Source organism: Limulus polyphemus, unplaced genomic scaffold (genome assembly GCF_000517525.1).
Source record: "Limulus polyphemus unplaced genomic scaffold, Limulus_polyphemus-2.1.2 Scaffold211, whole genome shotgun sequence".
Classification (NCBI taxonomy): Eukaryota; Metazoa; Arthropoda; class Merostomata; order Xiphosura; family Limulidae; genus Limulus; species Limulus polyphemus.
In genome coordinates, this window is record NW_013665821.1 from 156,093 (window position 1) to 177,313 (window position 21,221).

A 21,221-nucleotide genomic window follows, 5' to 3' on the forward strand; every position below is an offset into this window, starting at 1 on the left:
ATTAGAAGTGCTTATTTCTTCTCCATATTAGGAAATTCTGGAAGGAGTTTTTGGAGATAAAAATAAACTCACAAGAGCCACATAAGTGTATTTTTTTTAATTATCACATAGGTTTCAAAAACCTTGAAACAAACAATTGCAAAATTAATAACCTGTAAAAATAAAAATATGGAACACAACATATAATATTATTGGCTTTTTCCTCAGAATACACAATTTTTACACTGAAAATAGTACAACATAATACTGCAAAGAAAGAATTTCAAATACTATTTAAAAAAAAAATTCTAACAATCACAAATGGTACATGGCTGTTACCTTGGAGTACAAGTTAAACCTTACAAAAACATCACTTTCAAAATTGAAATAGAAAAACCATGACAAATTTCTTTCTGAAAACTGATTTATACCTTTAAGAGGTGCAAAGAAGGTTCATTCATTCATTTTAGACACATACATCTATTAATTAATAGTACACAGAATCTAACACAAAAACTGTTCTAAGACTCTGTTACAGTGAGCAGAATATCTTAACAATATTTAAAAATTCAAGAAACAAGAAGTCAAATGCTATACATACGCATTCACTATACTAAGTTATTCTTTTGTTAACACCATACAAAAATTTGCTAAATAATATTAGTAAAGACAGCCCACAATGCACAGTAACTGTATATGAAAAAGATGCTTCGTGCTTGAGCCTTTACACAAAACATTTCATTTGAATGAAGCATTAGTATTTACAATCAAAATTTTCCCATACTTATTAAATGGCAAAAACAAAATTACTCTCATATTTTTTCCTTTATGTATGATGGGGTTGTTTGGTAGATTTAAAACCATTTTTCTTCAAGAAACTCTAAATTCAATACTCTTAATACTTTTGAAAAGTTTTCTTAATCTGAAGATTTAAATGCTTTAAAATTGTGCACAAACACCAAAATGTTCACCACTTTTCCAAAACTAAAAATATTTGAGTATCTTGCTCAGCTCCAGTGCAATTAGATTTAGGAATATTACTTGTTTTTGTTTCTAATTAAATAATACCAACTGAAAGGCTAAGAATCTCACAAAAGCTGTTAGATTAGTATATGAAATGACTTTTCAGCCTATCATCAAATATGAAACTAAGAACAGAGATAACATTCAATTTTTCACTAAACAAAAATTCATTATGTTGGGTTATAATTTGTTTGTTTGTAATTAAGTACAAAGCTACACAATGAGCTATCTGTGCTCTGCTCACCACCACGGGTATCAAAACCCGGTTTCTTGCTTTGTAAGTCCGCAGACATACTGCTGTGCCACTGGGGAGCATGTTGGGTTATAACAATTTTTTTAATACCTATTAATAGCAAAACATGTTTTTAAAAATTTTTCCTCAAAGGGAAAGGATTAAAAAAGTTATAGAAATCAAGTTGATATCTTTTAACTTCTCAGACAAGATGAAATGTATTTATAATTTAATTTTTTCATGTACAGTACTTTCCAAGTTCTTAATAAAATCTTCATTGATAATAAATACACGAATATGATATTCAACTTATATAAACGTTTACATTTTTTGTGATCATAAACTAATCTGTGAAAAAAATTAAATTTTCTTGAGATATAAAAAATTACTGAATTTCCAGTATTATATCAATTAGATGGTGTATTTTATATATTCAAATGAATATGCAATATCACAAGTCAAAATACTAGACACAGAAAACATACATACACAAAAAAATCATTCACAATTAACCCTTTCCATACAGGTAGGGATAGGGAAATTTTTTTTATAGACTTAAACTCAAAATGTTATTAAACTATTATTTCATGAATGTATGTCAATAAATTTGGCATCAAAGTGGACTTTTTCTACTTACTCCATATGCAAAATTCAAAAAGGCTTTGCAAGTACAACACATGAGTACAAAAACTTCATAACATCACAAGCACTAGATTAATTGTTTTCTATATATCTTTTATTTACTGCAGTTTAAAGATGCATTTGTAAATATATATATATATATATATATACACACACACATAGGTGATGTATGGTAACCGAAATGTCACTATATTTTACAAAATACTGGTATGCTAGTACTAAAAGTAAGAGTAATTTATAGGTCAGTTTTATGCTATTTCATAAGGTAACATGAGCTGCATGTGCACCAAGTGAGTTACAACTTGTATGGTGGGATTATTAGTTAGACACTGTTAAAAAAAATTCAATAAAACAAAAAATTAGTAAATATAAACAGATGTATACTGACACAAGCTTTAAGCTATTTAAAATACACAACTGTGGTTTCCTGTTAAAATTTACAGTAATTTTAGGAAGAAAAGAGGGTGATTTAGATTTATTTCCTAATTTTACGTGGTGGTTCCGAGTTACGTATAGAATTAGGGTAAAGAAAATAACAGGCGAAATATAGTTTTACTGGAACAAAAAATGTTTGATACTTATTTAAGAGTATATAGGATGTTTTAGAGATTATGAAAATGAAATTCAGCTGAAGAAAAGTATTTTTAATCTTAAAATCAAAATTACTTTGCATGTTGGATAGTCAACATTCTAAAATAAAAATTCATGAACAAATCTTTAATTAAAATAGTTAACTAAAAAAAATCTGATTCCTTTGCGTACAAAAGCCTTGTAATGTGTAATGATAGTCTGAAAAATTTCATGACAATACACATACATTATCAAAAGTTATAGTATGACTAATCTCATGGTTACTTTAGTGGTTACATAGTAGGTGTAATGCACCTGCCTGTAGTCAAAGAGTTAATAAAAACAATTATCTTACTTAAATTAGTTAAGTTAAAAGCTTAAAAAAATAATATGCATCTGGAACAAACTAGCAGGTTAATTATGCACTATAACATTTATTAAAACAGAAAAGTTCTTCACATTCACTTCTTCAGATTCAGTGAAACTTAAGAGAGAATTTCAAGTTTAAAAGATTTGAAAATAAATTTAACAAGACATTGAAACATAATAAACAACAATGTCAAAAGCACTCAAAGGGCAAAGGATGGCCAAAGTAATTAGTAGTACATGATTACATTTTCTTATACTGCATAAAAATACACATATTTCATGACTCCAAAATATAGCATTCAAATGTTACAGAAATGATTTATATTAGAGAAGCCAGACCTACCTGAATTCACAGTATATCTTGCTTTTGCACTAGTACAGTAAGCTTCTATCACTTGTAATATCTTCATGTCACCTTCATAATTTTTATCTTCCTCTACTTTAAAAAAGATAATTCATGTCTTTTGATAAGTAAGTACAACTACCGTGGAAACATACTCAATTTTACTGGAACTTCCTTGCATTTATAAACTGAAAAAAAATTAGATTATTTCATAAACTTAACAAAACTAAAGAAAAAAGTATTACATTTAGTTACCTTTCTTCACTGTTAAACTTAAAAGTACCTTAACTTCAAAGTTCAAAAAATTGTCTCAAAAGTCAGAATAATAAATAGTAATTAATGTTCTTTCACACACACTTTATAATGGGTGAGAAATGTATAAAAAACATAATTCAATAATGATTTGCAGGTAAGAAAACAAGAACACCTGCTGAAGTTGAATCAAGTGGATTGATTTTAATAAATTATTCCAACTGTGGTTAAACTTCCAAATCGCTTACTTAGAATGTGAAGGAGATTCAAATGGGTAACAAAAATACTTGGAAGAACCTATTACTGTACAAAAAAAAAAAAAAGAAGAAAGAAATAATATATAAAAGTAATGAGAATAAAATCACACAGCTTACTAAAAAGTAATTAACCGTATTCATACAGATGAGATAAAAATGTGCAAGTAATGATCTTTTACAGTATTGTTCAATAAGATATTATATATTTGATGTTAGAGCTACCAACTATTCATTTTACCCTACACTGCTTATTCAGCAACAGTTCATGGTAGAGAAGAATAAATATCAGATACAATATGAAGGAATACTTAAAAAAACTATAAATAAGCATTTTGGAGGTTCTAGAAGTTATGCAAAGGCCATATGTAGACCAGAATATGGACAAAAGTATTTTTATTCTTCACAGAAACATTACCTTGCACTCTGACTTATCAAAGTCTGAGTCAGACTGACATCATCAATTCACAAACATATCTTGAGTACAAATACCTTTGTAACTCATCTCAGTTTTTGTGTACAACAAACTTGTACCTTTTACTAAATGCTTGTTATATTTTGTCTAGATATACATAGCAAATTCAGAATTATAGTTAATATTCTTTCTCCAGTATGGGGTCAATCCAATGGATCAAGCTATTGCACATTTGTTTAATCAAATTAACAGATTAACTACAAAAAACAACAACAATGAAGCACAAATGTAGAAAATACAAAAATCCACTATAAGTTCTCAAATGAAAAGTTATTTTCCAAATGAATCACTGACCCCACATCTTCCAATATTAAACAAACATGTGAAATATTAAGCAATGAAAGTCTTGATATTTATGTTTTTATAATACAGGTTAACCTTAAACAAACAAAGAGGTATTCTCTAAAAATTTCCTTTTATGTTCCCATTTTTTGGAAAAAATTACTAACAAATTTTTTAGGGCTGGAACACACATAACCATGCATTCTTTAATCCTTTCCATACCAGGGGGTGTCAATGATATCCCTTGATTTCTTCCTTCTCGCAATGGAAATACTTAATCAAATAGAATAAAATTAGTTTTGGGTTGGAAAAATTCATACAATTTGTTTGTTTTTCTCTAATTTATGTTGTGAAATTTCAAAACATTTATTTGTGTGTGAAAAAACATTAAAATACTTTCTTTTGTCTTAGAATTTCTATTTTTTTTATTGTTGATCAGAAAGTTCCACCTTATATTACCAGCAAATTTCAACTTTAATGATTTTCATTAACATATTTCTTTTGATATTTTGTTTTGTCAATTGCAACAGTTACCACTTCTGGTTATAAGTTGTAATAAACACTATATAAATTGACAAAGATTTATCAGTGACTGAAGAGCTAACCTTTCAAAATGGCATCAGTTCAGGCTAGATAATAATATTTTTGTTACAAATATTTTTGGTTAAGATCAACTTATATTTAATAAGTATAGTTTCTTTTCAATAAATAATAAGTTCTTATTTACATGCATTGTTTTAATATCATAAACTTAACAATAAAATTCAGTAAAAAGGAGTTGAGTCATCAGAATACTTGTTAAACGTTACTGCATTACCTGATGTCTTGTTAAAAAATAAAATTTTCACAGCTTTTATACACACATAATTTAACACAAGCACTTTCCTGAACAAAAAACATGTCTAAAGAAGTTATAAAAAAATTTTCATATTGGTGATTTGTTCCTAAGTCTTTTAAAGCTTCCCACTTAATTTCTGTTTACTTTGTTACAGTTTATAACTGCTCTATCCAATGGCATTTAAACTTTGCCTGTAGCTCTTTTCAAAGTTCAGCTTCATCACTTGTTCAGAGCACATGCTGTAAAACAAAATATGCTTAACTATATTCTCAAGTATACATTGTTTTAGTAAATATAAACCTATGTTTTGGATTGGGTAGAAAAATTCTGAAAGTATCTATAAATGTGTTGTTTATAGATGAGACTCTTTAAAGCTATGCACAAAAGCAAGTATGAACTTATTTTCTTTGTGAACTACACTAAATAAATGTTACAAAATTACAAAATATCAATTCTAAAATATTTTTGAGTTAAAAATTGTTATTACAGTTCAAATGACTATTTTTAGCTGAATTTATAATAATGGTTTGCACGTATGCACATGACACCTTAAACGTGTTCACTGGTCACAACAGGATAAACATGGGTCTCTCCACAGGGTGAGAAGTTTTTCCAGTTTCCTTAGTTGCATCTAATCATTTGTTTAGGATGTGATACATATTGGTACACAATAATAAAGATTTCTCAATCACAGAAGTTATAAGAATGAAAATCTTTATCAAATTATTATTTTATATTGTCAGAAAGCATGAAAAGCCTTTTTGCAAATCTTTAGTTGATGAGTGGTACAATGAAAATTACAAACTATTTTCTTAAACTGGCAAAGTTTAGGGAACTAAAGAAACTAGTAACAAATATTATATGTCTATAAATCAGAGTTTTTGAAGAGTTGTTATCAATATCACAACTTGTTTAGAGAGAAATTATTTCAGTTTTGAAAACAGGGAATGCTTATGTACAGTAATTGACAACACTGGATACTGGTCCAAAAAATGTTAGGCTCACTTGAAAAATAAGTTCTTCTATCTCACCATTTTAGTTAGGTAAGCACTACTGGTTTTGTTTTTGTTGATTTTTGTTTTTTAAGCTGTTGACCAAGTATGTAAAGTCAACAATTAATGTAACTGATGTTTAAAAATTCTTTAGAAAAACCTATCATAATTATGTTTTCCAAAATGGAAAAACTTGAGTTAGTTGTTACACTTGTTAAAATGTGCTCTTTAATTCAAGTAATACAAATATATTGTCAAGATGTCTCTATCAAAAAGAAATATAAAAAATCCATAAGAGAACAAATGTGCATAGCCAAGTCACATTTTGGTCATAAATGCTATAATTTTAAACTTGAGAAAAAATTCTCTATGAACCAACCTATGTTTGATAACACACAAAGACCTATCATATGTTAGGTATGTTTGCTGCCAAAAGCTTAATATAACAGTTTGTTTGCACAATATTTAGCTATAAGATATAAGCAAAATAATTAATATGGCATGCCATCTCATATAGCTTAGACTAAAATGTACAAAAGGGATCTATCACTGCTGAAAAATCTTGAGTTTAATCATCATAAAACAGCTGCAGATAGAAACAGTAAATCATCTATATAAAAATGATTATTAAACTATTTGTTGACTCAACAATAAGGTAGAAACTTCACATAATTAGAAAAAATAGTCAATTACTTGAATGTGTGGATTCATGCAGACAAAAATATAAAAAATTGTCGGACAAAGTAAAAATACAAAAAGAAGAATGTCAGAAACCATACAAAAATTAAGATCCCATATTAAAATGTGATCTGCCAAATGCACTACAAAAGCATGGAATAAAAAAATCATCTTCCAAAAGCTCTTGCATGCAGTGTTATTCAATGTGTTAAACATTGTTAATTATATATCTTATTTAAAAATAAGGTATTAGTTTGGCAATAACCAAAATTATCATACACACACTATCAACTAATAGAAGCTTAATAATTATGTCTATGTATTACATTCAAGTTTTCTATTTCTGTAGACGATGTTTATGAAACCATTTTCAACTGGTTTTCTTCTGAAATCATATCTAAACTTTTCTTCATGTCCCAAACTTACACTTTTGTCTGCATGTTACAAAGTGATTACTATAGGGTTTCTCATAAATATATCAGATGTATATCTTTTAATAATTTGTACAGTAAAAGATGTTTCTCTAACATAAAATGCAAGGAAGTTTCACAGGTGCATCGTTAAAAAAAAATTGAATGTCTAAAAACTGGGGGGAAAATTTAAAGCATTTTTTTTTAAAAGTGCTCATTAACAGTGTAAAAATAATTTTTGTTATCATAGAAAAATAGCACCCAAATACAATTATTGCTACACATCCCACATTAAACTCCATTACAAAACCATACACAAAGACATTTAAAGAACTTAAATATCTCACTGTTTTCATTTATATTCCCTATCATCATTTTCACAACAACCTTTGTCTCAAACATTAGTACTACAACAGACATACTTGTATGATGCTAAATCTGACTTCATGTTATGTAGCTTTTTCAATGTTCCTTTAGACAATGGAACTGGCATTAATGGCAAGTATCTTGAATATCTACACTGGTGTACTTGAGCAAAGAGATTTTCTTTTTCTTATATAATAATTTGAAAAGTCATAAAACTGGTCTGTTAACCATTATATATATAAACAATAGCAAGTCATCAGAATTGTTCTGTAGAGTTGTTTGTAAACAATCTGACTAGTTCCAAAAATGCTACTTAGCCAACTACATAAATAGTTAATTACAAAATTTTCTGCTATCTTTTTCTATCATTCAACCCATTAATGATTCAGTACATTTACTCAATGACTGTTGATCTTTAAAACTGTTGTGATAAAAATACTTAAAGTTTCAGAGTACTAACTTTTTTCTTTACGTCCTGCCTTGGCCCTCCTTAAAATGACCTCATCTTTGGCTGACAGTCCTAGACATGGTCGCATTGGTGGGTGAGGCTTTAAGCTCCACATCTTCCACACTCTACCTACACCTGAAACACTTTGGCTAGCTGTTGTTGGAGTAACTTTAATGTCATTAACTGTTGTTGTCCCTGTGCATGATGATCCAGCACCTTGCTAAAAAAACATTACTTCACCTAAGTTTTATAGAGAAACACATCACAGTCCAAAACCTTTATAACATGATTGGTTTTACCAAGATGAATGAAAAAACTGCCATTTTATCATTATCATCTCTTGATAGTTCTGACATTGGTACTAATTCTTTTGAGATGTTATGCCAAAGAAATTAGTTCAATCAACTTTCTGAAACGATAGTCCTTAGACAGGTAATTCCAAACAGAATATTCATGATACAAAAATATGGTTGTAAGTAATTAACATAAAAAGTTCCACAAGGACTATGTTTTATGACATTTGCCTTACAGCCTAAGCAATCAACTCATTTCTTCTTGGAGGCAAGATCTTAAAGTTGAAGAACAACAACAACAAAACAAAAAAAAAAAAAAAAAACCAAAAGGTAAGGCAATTTAGCATTACACCTTCAGGGTCTTGTTGATCCTCATTCAAAATGTTTGACATACCAATGAAATAGTTCATAGACTGCAGACTAGGAGGGATATTTTTTTCCAATACATCATTTGAAATTGTAGCTTTACCTTTCAAACTGCTAGAAATAAAACTTTCATTATATACTTTATTTCTGTAATAATTTAATAGTTATTTTTTAGTTATGAAAAATGGAGGTATATAAGGAAATAACATTCCTATTATAATGTCTAAAATTTAAATAATAATTTTCACATCAGAAATAACTACTCCTGACAAAAACTAAACTAGCATTCCTGTACCCACCCAAACTGTTGTCATGATCATTACATTTTTTACTACTGGTAAAAAAAAGATCAAATTCTATTATCAATACTTAATAATAAAGAAATAATATCAGTAAATTATATTCTTTCTTGTTTTCTTTTTTTCTCCCTTTCTTAACTCAAATGATGTTTTCAAGGAAAATTCATTTTATATTCTTTGCAAGGTTTTTTATTGAAATTTTCAAAATTGATTAAAGAAAAATTTGTGACATTCAGTTGGTAGACTTTTACAAGTCCCTTTCTGAGAATTAAATGCTTAATTTTGCATTACCTCAATAATAATTACTATATAAAAGTATCTGCTGAATTTTCAATGGCTAAAAAATATTTTAAAGAATGCCTTGGAAAAATAAAATTCAAAGGTAACCCCAAATTTAACTATGCCAATAACTAAAACGTTATAAATAAAAATTTATGTTCTACAATATTTACCCATAAGTATGCTAAAAATAACACACCTAAGAAAAAAGTCAAACTGCACTAATTTCAACATATTGATCACCATTTAGTACCTAGACCTCATCTAACAAATATAATTGAACTTTATCCAAATAAAGAAACTTGTGTAGTTTCAAAAGTAAAAATCCAAACCTAAAACACCAATTAACAACAGCAAATCCTACATCACAAAAATCCTAACACAGCTTCTACATCTTTGAAACAAAAGTTAATGTAATAGGTGTTTATACAAATAGCCAAATCGATATTAGCAAAATCAGGTAGAAATCACAAAAGTATAAACTACATAAATCAAGCAAAAAAAAACAGTATACAGAATTCATTTTAAGTAATATAATGAGCTTCAATCACTTGCATTAATATTTCATAACATCATTTTGAAACTACCAGCAGTGGATGAAGCTTGTTACTCAATCCAAAACGGATCATTCATTTCTTACATCGTTTAAACAGATGCATAGAAGATTTATAATATTATACATAAGAGAGAGAAAATTTATTTAGGAAAGCTAAAAATGAAAAAAAGAATACATCAATAGGAAGGATAGCATAAATTTCACATAGCATATCCAAATTTAATTTTATGGGAGGAAAAAAAAATTAAAAAACAATTGCAGCCACAATACAAATGTACAATACCAGGGCACAAATCATAAGATGGGTCATTATATAATGTGCCCTGGGTGTCTCAGGTACCAGCACAAGTAAAACCCCATTGGGGGTACACCAACTATCCAGTTTAACCTTAACCTTACCTGTCTCACATGCTTAGGGGAAAAAAAAGAGCAGATGTGGTTGCTCTAGCCCACAACATCCCACATCTTTACCACTGTTCACTATCTGCAGCTAGATGTGGGAAGTTGGTTGCTCATCAAAATAAAAATAATAATAGGAAGAAAGAAATAATAGACATCAATGGGGGAGACAGCAAAACTGTCCTTAAAGTTAGCATTCCAACCCCCAATATAATGTTTGGACATAAATACCAAGATGTTAAGGTATCACTATACTAAGCCCAATCAAAATTATTAATACAGCTCTCATCTGCCACCCTTTCCATGCTACTATCTGGATCTTCAATGGTTCTTAAGAGATCCACACAGTAGCAGGTCTTATATAGGGAAGGTGATACAACTACATTAATCTACTTATGTAAGGTAGGAAATGTCCAATAAGTAATTCCAATAATTTCCTTAACAATAATTTTAGAAATTATTTTTAATGCACATATTATAATTTTGTTTAAATCACTATTTTAAATTTTTGATAAATAATTTTTATATTTATTATAAAATTATTTAAGATATTTAATTAAAGTTTTCTCATCAAACCCATTAAAAATCAGTTTGTTTACCAATATATTAATATTAGATATTAAGAACTGTACATTACTACAAATTCTACAATACCTAAGAAGCTGTGAATGTATAATGCTCTGTATGACATTACTATTGGGAGAGGAAAGTCCATAAATTTGAAATGTTAAATCATTTCTTTTATGATAAATATTAACCTAATCTACATAAAAGCCACTGTGTGTGTGTCACATCATGCTTGATTTTTTGAAATAGGAGGAGTCACAAAAGCTAAAATGCATTTATCCAAGTAGAATAGTTCAATTACTGTCTGCCCATTCCAATTTTAGTGACGGGAGTGCAAGGGAGGTGTTAATGGAGGTGCCGTGAAACTTTATAAGTGTAGTGAGTGTTGGTATAAGCCTGAAGTAAAAACATAATTAGTTATTTTCTGTTATATCACAAATGTTTGTAATAAAAAACATACATCTTTAATCAACAAAGACTAAATTAAGAAATCACCAAATATTTTTCCAGTTTTGTTGTCTATACATTTCATTTTATACTTTCAGTATAACAATATTAGATTATACTTTTGTTGCTAAGCAACATGACATAAAAGCCATTGTTGGAATGTCGTGTTACCAAAATGCACTGGCTTTTCTATATATTAGATGTTAATCTAACTGTTTTTAATAATAATTATTCTATGAATATGCCACAAATTCGTTTCATGAATGATCTTAATTTTAATTGTATCACAAAGAAATTTACTGACATTTGGTTGCCTCAACTGCCCTTTTCTGCCTGTTTGTTGGTAAAGCTTGATTTCGCAAAATTTATTTATTTCAGTTAGCTATGATATGTGAGGTAGTACTTGCCCTGTCATTTTTTACAGGCTATAAGCTAGTATTACTATAATCATTAACTATATTAATGTTTAAATCTAAATAATTTACTTCAGTATTTGATACAAAAGTGTTAATCTGTAGGACTGTAGGATAAATGTTACCAATATAATTACTTATTCCTGGATTACCAATACTAATCAAATCATCAATATACCTGTATGTTAAGGAAAATAAGTCCAGATTTGGAAAATTATTTCTAAATTTATTTTCATAATAATAAACATATAAATTACCAACACAGCTTGAATAATTAGAACCCATCAGTATACCTACTAATGTTTATAAATGTTCTTATCAAAATAAATAATTCCTATGTATACACACAAAAACTCAATATCCTTTTGTTCTTACTAGCAGTAAAAGTTAGTTTTTGCTTCTTTGGGTAGATCTATAAATTGATCCATTAATGAATTTATCACTATTATCAAACCATTAAGTGGATTAGATGTAAACAACATAGTGAAATTGTGTGTTTGAATTTTGTCTGCTGATTGTGTTTTATTTAAATTTTCTAGAGTTTTTAACACAGGTTCATTATTTTAATTATCCAGAAATCATGTTTATTATTTGCAATTTGTTGTAATTTAACAAATAACTAATTCAGTGATTTGCTTAATAAAACTGCAGGTTGTTTAAGTATAGTATTTACTGAACTAGAAATAAAACAAAATTTAATGAGAGGTTTACGTAATCTAGGAATCTTATATAGATATGGTAATTCTGAATATAGATTTGTTTTAACATTAAATTTTTTATAGCTTTCAACAAGTTGTTAATAATATCTTCTTTAGACTTACTTTGTAATTTAAAAGTTTGTGTAGTATCTATCTCATTAGTTATGATTTGTGCATAAAAACACTTATAATTGGCTTTATCGATAGGCACAATAATACATTTTTCCTGTATCTTATGTATTCTAGCTTTGAATGTAAAAAATGTTATATGTATTGGATATTTAGTTAAATTAATAAAAGCTAATTTATCTTCAATTCTATTAATAATATATCTCCATTCTAAAAACCAATTTGGAGGATAATGTGCAAAACAATTAAGTTTCAAAAAAATTATCATCTGTGTTTTTCTTTATAGAATTTAAAATGTCTACTCTTTATATTTTGTAGCTATTATGTATTTAGCATCCTTTTCTATTATTTTCTTTAAAGAATCATCTTTCATTATATCCAAATTTCCAGTAATAATATGCTTATGAAATAAATCTGCCAAAGAATTTGAGTAGAACTCACATGGTAAATTCTGCACATTATTTATATCTAGATTATTTAAAAAGTCTTTATAATAGATACTTACCTTCTCTCACAAAAGCTTTCTTGACTTGTACTGCCCTCAATTGGCATAAATTTTTGCTTGTCACTAGTCTTGATACTCTCACTTATTGCTGCATACTAACATCCAAATGATTATGCAGCAACTTTCTACCAACAGGAATGACAAATTACCTATATAAAATCCCTTTCCTTCAGGCATGGGAACAGAGAAAGCCACATGTGAAGATAGAGAGCAGGTACGGACAGATGACACACTGGAGTGTGGCAGATGGAGGAGTGTCGGAGATAAAGGAAGAGTAGAGGGAGGCAAAACCAAAAACCAGCACTGCAGTGAAACCACGTGTGTGCTGGCCAATACGAAGCCACTAGTAGAACACTAGACAGAGTGGTTTGAAGTATGACAAGGACACATGGGAGAAGATGAAGAGAAGGATGTACATATAGGTACCAACCCAACCAATCCCAACTGAGAGCATTGACTGCTCACACCAGAGAATGGGGAACAGGAAGCCAAAATCAGGGAAGTGGTGTAGTGAGAAAAGTGGCAAAAGTGTACAAATCTGGGACACCACACAGAACACATAAAACCCGAAAAACATGAGGATCATCCAAAGACCACTCCACAAGGAAAATCTTGTTGGGATGTGATAGCCAATCTGTGACCAAATTCAAGGCATCTAGAGTGTGACATAGCAAAAAAGTGATGTGATGGCAGTGGGCCCAAAAAAAAGATCCAGTGTTTGAAAACAGAGGTATGTTGACCCAATGCCCCTTATCTGGTGATGTACAAAATTGCCAAAGAAATACTGGAGTGTACCATCACCAACCAGCCCCAAAAAGTCTGTAGCAAATGAAGGAAAGCCCAATGAACAGCAGGAGGTTCCAAGAGATTGAGATGAAGAGACCATTGCCCCAAAACCTTCTGATGTTGAGATATACCCCCCATCCAGAAAGAGAAGTATCCATAAAATGTGATATTCCAGATGAGGAGGTGCAAGAGGAACATCCACTGTAGCATTGTTCTGATCCAACCACCAATCAAAATTAGTATGTAAGGGAGGGGGAAGGGTAATAGAGGCATCTTAGGGATCCCAAACAAGGCTCGATAGGGCTATCAAAACTCACTGACAAAGAAACATTAGAGTGCAACTAAGAGGGACGAGGGCATTGAGAGAAGACCATGTCCTTAAAAGAGAGAACTTCTCATGCAAAGGATGAGATGCTGCTTGCAAGACATTCCATAGCTGGTAAATGAAGTGGACCAGGTAGGGTTTGACGGAGGAGAGAGTTGAAAAACACTCGAGACGAACCAAAAATTGTGTGGGTGTAAGTAAAAACTTCTCCACTTTGACAAGTCAACCCACCATGACAAAATCCTGGAGAAAACTGAGCATCTAGGACTGAGTCGTCTTATGAGGAGGCAAGAAGTAGCCAGACATTCATATAATGATGGAAACGAAGGCAACCTGAAATGAATCAGGCAGGCAAAAAAAAACTGGATCCCAAGAAGGAGTGAAGGAAATGGGATTGTGAGACAACAGACAAGATTAATGGAAGTAGAGGAACAGACTTACTGAAGTAACTGTCAGAACCCATGGATTGACCACCAAGGACATCCAATCATGAACAAATTGAAGGTGTCTGGCTCGCACCAGCCCTGACCAGAGAAAGATGGTCAGAGTAAGACGATTACAGGAAAAGGTAGAAATATTATTGGTGTCCGACCACCACTAAGGAAGAAGTGACACCAAACACTGAGAGTCCAAATAAGAGAAATTGGAATGATGATAAGCAAAAACATGATTATCCATAGTACGTGGGGGTTGAGGCATATTGACCCCCCGAATACAAATGTTCCCCAAAATGACTCGCTTAAACCAAAATTCCAGGGAAGCAGGTAACACTAAACAATGACCCAAAGCTTGTTCCCAAAAATGGCAGAGTGGAACATAGGAAACAGAAAATAAAGACAGATCCTTACATACTTGAATAATCAAATTCACCAAGGGGAAAAGTGGTCTGGGCAAGTCCCCCAAAATGATACAGACTGAGAGGCATATTCAGGAAGGGAAAAAAGGTTGTCCAAATCCAAAACTTCCCACTCATTAAAAACCATGGTAGGATAATCATCAAGTTGTTCTAATTGTTGCATGAAATTGGTCAACTCCCAACCAACCAGAGCTGACACTTCATAGGCTGAGAATCATGGGCGTGACCTGTTGGACGTGGTTTGTAATTCCGCTGCAGCAGTAACAGCAGTTATTTATAGTCGTGACCAACCAAAACTTTGAGGGCATAACTCATGCAACTGAAAGAGGAGAGAAGATAAATAAAATAATTCATAACACTCCACAAAAGAGAACAAAAAGGTTAAAGAATAATGTAACTGAAGTAGAAAAATTAAGAAGGTAAAAACTTCTGGATAAGTGAATCAAAACCACAAGCAAAAACATGTCTATTCAATAAGACTGCCAATCAAGAAGTGGTTAACAGTTGCAAGATTAGAGAGGGTGCTAATTACAATAGAGGTAGTGTTGCACTCCTATTAGTATAAAATTGCTGTATAATCATTTACATGTTAGTATGCAGAGATAAGTGCGAGTATCAAGGCTAGTGGCAAGCAAAAATTTGCACCAATAGAGGGCAGTATAAGCCAAGAAAGTTTTTTGTGAGTAGAGGTAAGATATCGTATCAGAATTCATATTTAAAACTGATGATAGGTTTTAATTATTTTAAAGAAAAAAATTTGTACTACAGAATCATGCAAAGTTTTAAAAATTTGTAAATCATTAACAATTTTATGTTTAAAATTAATTACTTCATATGATGATTTTCTTATTGTCAATTCTTTAATTATATCACTTATTTACCTTAAGCCTAAATTTTATAATATCAGAAATTAAGTGTTTAGCATGATTATTTTGAAAATTAAATTTCATTACAGTTTTCGCTAATATTTTTAACCTTGAAATGTTTAGCATATATACATTCTCGTGGAAATAACTACGAATCTTAGCAAGAATATATAAACTTATTATCTAAATCTGCACAAAAATCAATAAAGTTAACCCTTTTTATTTTATTTCTACCTTTTCCTCTAGTTTTTCTTTTTGTACACTTCTTGTTACTACTATCTAAACAAAAGAAATTACCAATGCGATTATTATTACTTAAACTTATTGCAGTAGTATCATTATAATCTTGATTCAAATCATAAGGATATAAAGTTTTGTATTTAAGAATGTCAACATTTTCTTTTTGTAATCAGTTTGTTTCTGTATTAACAATTTCTAAAAGTGTAATTACTATTGAAGGGATGAATTCCAAAATGTTCTAATTCGACCATATTTACCACATAATTTTTACTTTGAGATCTATGCTGATTCATGCAACTATGTAGATGATTAGAAGTTCGTCCCACATGTTGCATATTATATACATCATACAAAACAAAGACTGTACAAGGTTTATTATTTGGCAAGAAAACTTGTGATGATACTAGATTATCTCTTTGCAGAGATTAAAATGATTCATGAGGCAGAAGTCAAAATAATGCAACAAATGGTACAACCACAGCAATATCAAAATCGTTTTAAAAATTTCAGTCATTTCAGATTTTTATTTTTCTAATTCCATCTCCAAAGTGAAAAACTTAAAAAATAATTATCAACATTGTAAGTTCAAAAAACATCAAGCTTTTAATCAAGAAGTTGTTGGTAAATAAATATTTAAATAAATTCTCAATCTTCACTTCTCTATGTCACATGATGCATATGTGTTCTGAACTGCCCATTTTAGATTTTATTTATATGCTCATATAATTTTCTGATTGTTCAACTAACTATAAACACATATTTTAGATATTTACATGTCAAAATATCAACGTAGAACCTACAATCTTCATGCTTACTGAGATATAAAAAATGTTAATAATTCTTTATATGGTTATTTCATTTTGGTGCCCACATGTATATATTTAGCCTTGGCTTGATTGTTTGTGATCGTGTTGTTCCACTCTGAGCAGCTAACAATCGCTTTTCAACCAATGTATACCTTAGTTAGAAAGCAAATTAAGTTAAAGTACTTTTGGAACATTCTAGTCTAGTACTTGATATATTTTTTGTGTCCTAAAATGCATATCTTAAAGAAACATTAATGATTTTGTGGAAAACCAACATAGTATGAAAAAACTAGTGTACAATCTCAAGTTCAAGTTAAAGAAGTAGGTTTCACCTCTAAACCAATACCAAAATTTCTTGCTTTTTATGTATATCTTTTATTTATTGTTGCGTATATTTTATCAAAAACAACAGAAAATTAGATATCAGGTTACATAACAAAAAACAGAGGAAAACAATTTCACAAGACCAGCCTGAGCTTACTGCATTCACATGACTAACTCAATTAGTCCTTTACATTAAGTTCTCCCACTGTGGGTAATTGCCTGTCACACACTCAGATATGGTCTAAAGAGCATTTTAAAATAAAAAATTAAAAGCAAACAGATATGTGAAAATATTAGAAAACTAAGACTGTTTGGATAAATAGCTGTAATTGTCTTTTACAATCTGTATTCATTATTGAAAATAAAAGTGTTATTGATTTTATTTCACATTTTTCCATTTTCCTCATCTTTATATTAATGGTCTCACAATGGTTAGTGTTAAGGTAGAGAAAATAAAGAGATTAAGTATAGTTTTACCAGAAAAAAACATTTTATATTCTTATAGTATATTCTAGAAGTTAAGCAAATAAAATACGAAACTGTAAGATGAAAAGAAGTATTTTAATTCTTGTCATGAAAATTTCCTTTAACTCAGAATGAGTTAGCAAATTCATTATAAATTCACAGACAAATCTTTAGTATAAATATTTTATTAAAAATTTGCTCTTTCATATACAACAGATTTGTAATTATTTAATAAACAATTTCCAAATTTCATGATGATATACTTCACACATTCAATTATAATAAACATTACTATGTACAACATCAAAGGAATGGAATCAGTCCAACGAACAGACGTTGTTGACAGAATGTTAACTTACTATAACTTTTATTTAATAAAGAAATCTTTAGTAATACTGCAATAGGTAAGCAATATGTTACAATAAAGGTACACTACTGTTTAATACAAACAAGGAAAATGCAAAACAAAAAGAAAAACAAATATTACTATGGCTAGTTATCTTGCCAATGGCCATTATACCACACCCTCATATTTGTTGATTGTGTACAAATGTAATGCATGCATACCAGTGCATGCAGTTGTGTCAACAAAAGTACGAACAATTTTGTCAAGTGCGATTTTTACTTGTATGCATATGAAAATGAACAAGTATGTTTGAGTTATGGCAAAGCTACTAAGACTATCTGCTACTGTCCCTAATTTTGATCTTTCAATCAGAGAAAAGGTTATAGGCTGGCAGCAGCCACTGGTAATTTGTTGACTGCTCTTTTCCAATGAATAGGATTGACAATCACATTATCACGCCTCCGGCTGGCATGTTTGCCTTTTGAAATGAGGGTCATGGATTCATTACCCAATGGCACCAAACATGTTCACTCTTTCATTCATAAGGTCATTATAATGATTCAGTCAATCCTACTAATTTTTGGATAAATTAGGCCTTAGTAGCTTTGCCATAATTCAAAAACAAAGGAAGAAATATTGACTGTTAGAATAATCAAAAAGAATATTAGTCAAAAATACTCATTTCAATTAATTAGTTTACATAACATTAATCAATATAATGGCTGCCCATATGTAATTGATTAAATCACCCAGCTATAATTGTGAATTTTATTGTTCAGCCACTTGTGAAATAATGGGAGAAATAAACTAAAATTTACAATTTTATAATGTTAGGAGTATCAAATTGTAAAAAATATGAATGTTCATGACTACTGTGACTAAGTCCAAAACTTAATTACTTTAGTCAATAACATGGCCTAAGTCGGGTTAAGGCATAGTTACACATGGGTGGAAAAGAAAACTAAGATAAAGTGAGGGACTAAGTTGAATATTTGAACACAAAGATTTGACACATACAGATAACACATTTTCACAATAATGTGTGGTTCTAAATCCTAAATTTTCTAAAAGTAAGATTAAAAACTGTTCACAGATGGAAATGTTCAGTTGAAATAAATGTTTTATCATCAAAAACAAAACTGCCCATCAGAAATGAGAAGTCAATTTAAGAAAACTGGATATTAATTGCCAGTTATGGAATCTGAAGCTTGATTACACATCTTACAAGGTCAAAAAATGATCCATGTTATCCAAAAAGGCAGATCTAAGCACTTGAAAGTGAACAATTAAACAAAATACTAACATGAATCTTTGATTAAAACAGTTATGTACTACGACTCAAACAATATCTCAATATGAAGATAAAAGACAAAAATTCAGCAGAGTAAAAATACTGGATAAAATGTGGTGGAAAAGCAAACTAGGAAATGGTATTTTCAAGCTAGCTATGACATCACTGTGCTTTGTACTGAAAAATTCTAGTTATGCATTCCTGGGAAAACAATAAGGATGAAAATTTAATAAACAAGAATCAAAATCTGGTTTGAGTGAAGTCATATGCATAAGAAAAAGGCACATGTTTTACAGCTAAAGTTTGCTGTATTTATTTATTTAAAAAAAAAAATGAAAGCATTGAAATAATTTTGGCAACACGTATCTTAACTACGGGTTTTAAGATGTCAAGTTCAAGTTAATGACATAGGTTTCTCCTCTAATCTTCCACCAAAATTTCTTGCTTTTTATGTATATTGTTTATTTATTGTTAAATATGTTTTACCAAAAACAACTAGAAATTAGGTATCAGGTTACATAACAAAACAGGCTCATAGTAAATCAATGAACTGCAAATGTCAAAGTTAACAACAAACAAAAGTACATTTTTTAGCTTACCATAATAATTAGAAATTATGCTTAATTATTATAGAATTATTTTACTATTGCCCAGAAGCTTTTGTTTTCTAACTTACATATAAATGTATTGATAATCATAACCAAGCCTCTGAAACTTATATCTCCACAAGTAATTGCACAGAAGTAATATAAAAGACCATATAAAGGACAAAACTAAAACTAAATGACAACAAATTCTTTCAACTGTAATAAAGTGATTACTTGAATACTTACATGTGGTAGAGGAGGAGGCTGAGAAGGGAGTGAATGACACGCTTGACCCTGAGATATTGTGATATGAAGTTGAGAAATATGAGAGGGACTACTATGTGTGTGAGGGCCCCTAGATGAGTTTCGTGGAATAGCAACTCCATCAGGGAGCTGACAAACAGAAAGCTGTTGTTGTAACAGCTGTACCCAATGTTCCAGGGAATCTCCACTGTGGCACACTACTACTATCCTCTGGATCATTTTCCCTAAATATATTAAAACACCATTTCTTAACTTCATTTGAAACATCTTCCTTCTGCTAAGCTGAAGAGTCACTTTAAAAATTTAGATATTATGAGCAAACAGTAGGTACACATATTTCACAAATAAATATGCAGAAAGAACCACCACACACATTAAAATAATAGCAAGTACAATATTTTTTCAAGGAATCATTATAATCCAAGTTTGTTTATAATGATTTATCAAATTGGCATAGGATACAGCAAGCAAACTAACATACATTCAAGAGTAAGTTATATGCAAGTGCATATAGAAGACATTGAAAATGTTTGTATTAAAGCAAGAAAAAGAAGTTTGCACTACATCATTCACTATTTAACAAAAATGTTATCTTCTGTTACATTTATATCATTTCAACCCTTTTATTACCAGAAAAAAAAATACAACTTCTGTCAAAAACAAATTACTAAAAAATTTATGAAGACACTAATAAGCCAACAAGAAGTGAGCAGACTGTTACTATAAGATAAAATTTTCAACTTTAAACTATTTTCATTTTATTTAATGTTCAATGAATGCTAAACAAATACACTGAGGCAAAAACATAATAAAAATTTCACTTCATTAACTATTTAGAAATTTAGCTTTGACTGATATCCTATTACAAATACAACAAGATCTAGGTTGGAAGACAGTTTCCAAAAATGTAATACAACCAACAAAATAGAATTCATATTACAAGTTCCTCTATGCTAGTTCA

The 21,221-nt window shown here is 29.9% G+C and overlaps 1 protein-coding gene across 1 annotated transcript in view; it reads right to left on the minus strand.

Moving 5' to 3' along the window:
• LOC106478434 (rho guanine nucleotide exchange factor 7-like) overlaps positions 1 to 21,221 on the minus strand; it is an 85,703-nt gene that overhangs the window by 17,258 nt on the left and 47,224 nt on the right. Inside the window, exons 13-15 of the mRNA XM_022382030.1 lie at positions 20,243 to 20,484; positions 8,166 to 8,373; positions 3,159 to 3,254 (exon numbers count right to left, since the gene is read on the minus strand). Of these exons, the coding sequence (XP_022237738.1) occupies positions 3,159 to 3,254; positions 8,166 to 8,373; positions 20,243 to 20,484 (546 nt within the window). The remainder of the gene's footprint in view (positions 1 to 3,158; positions 3,255 to 8,165; positions 8,374 to 20,242; positions 20,485 to 21,221) is intronic.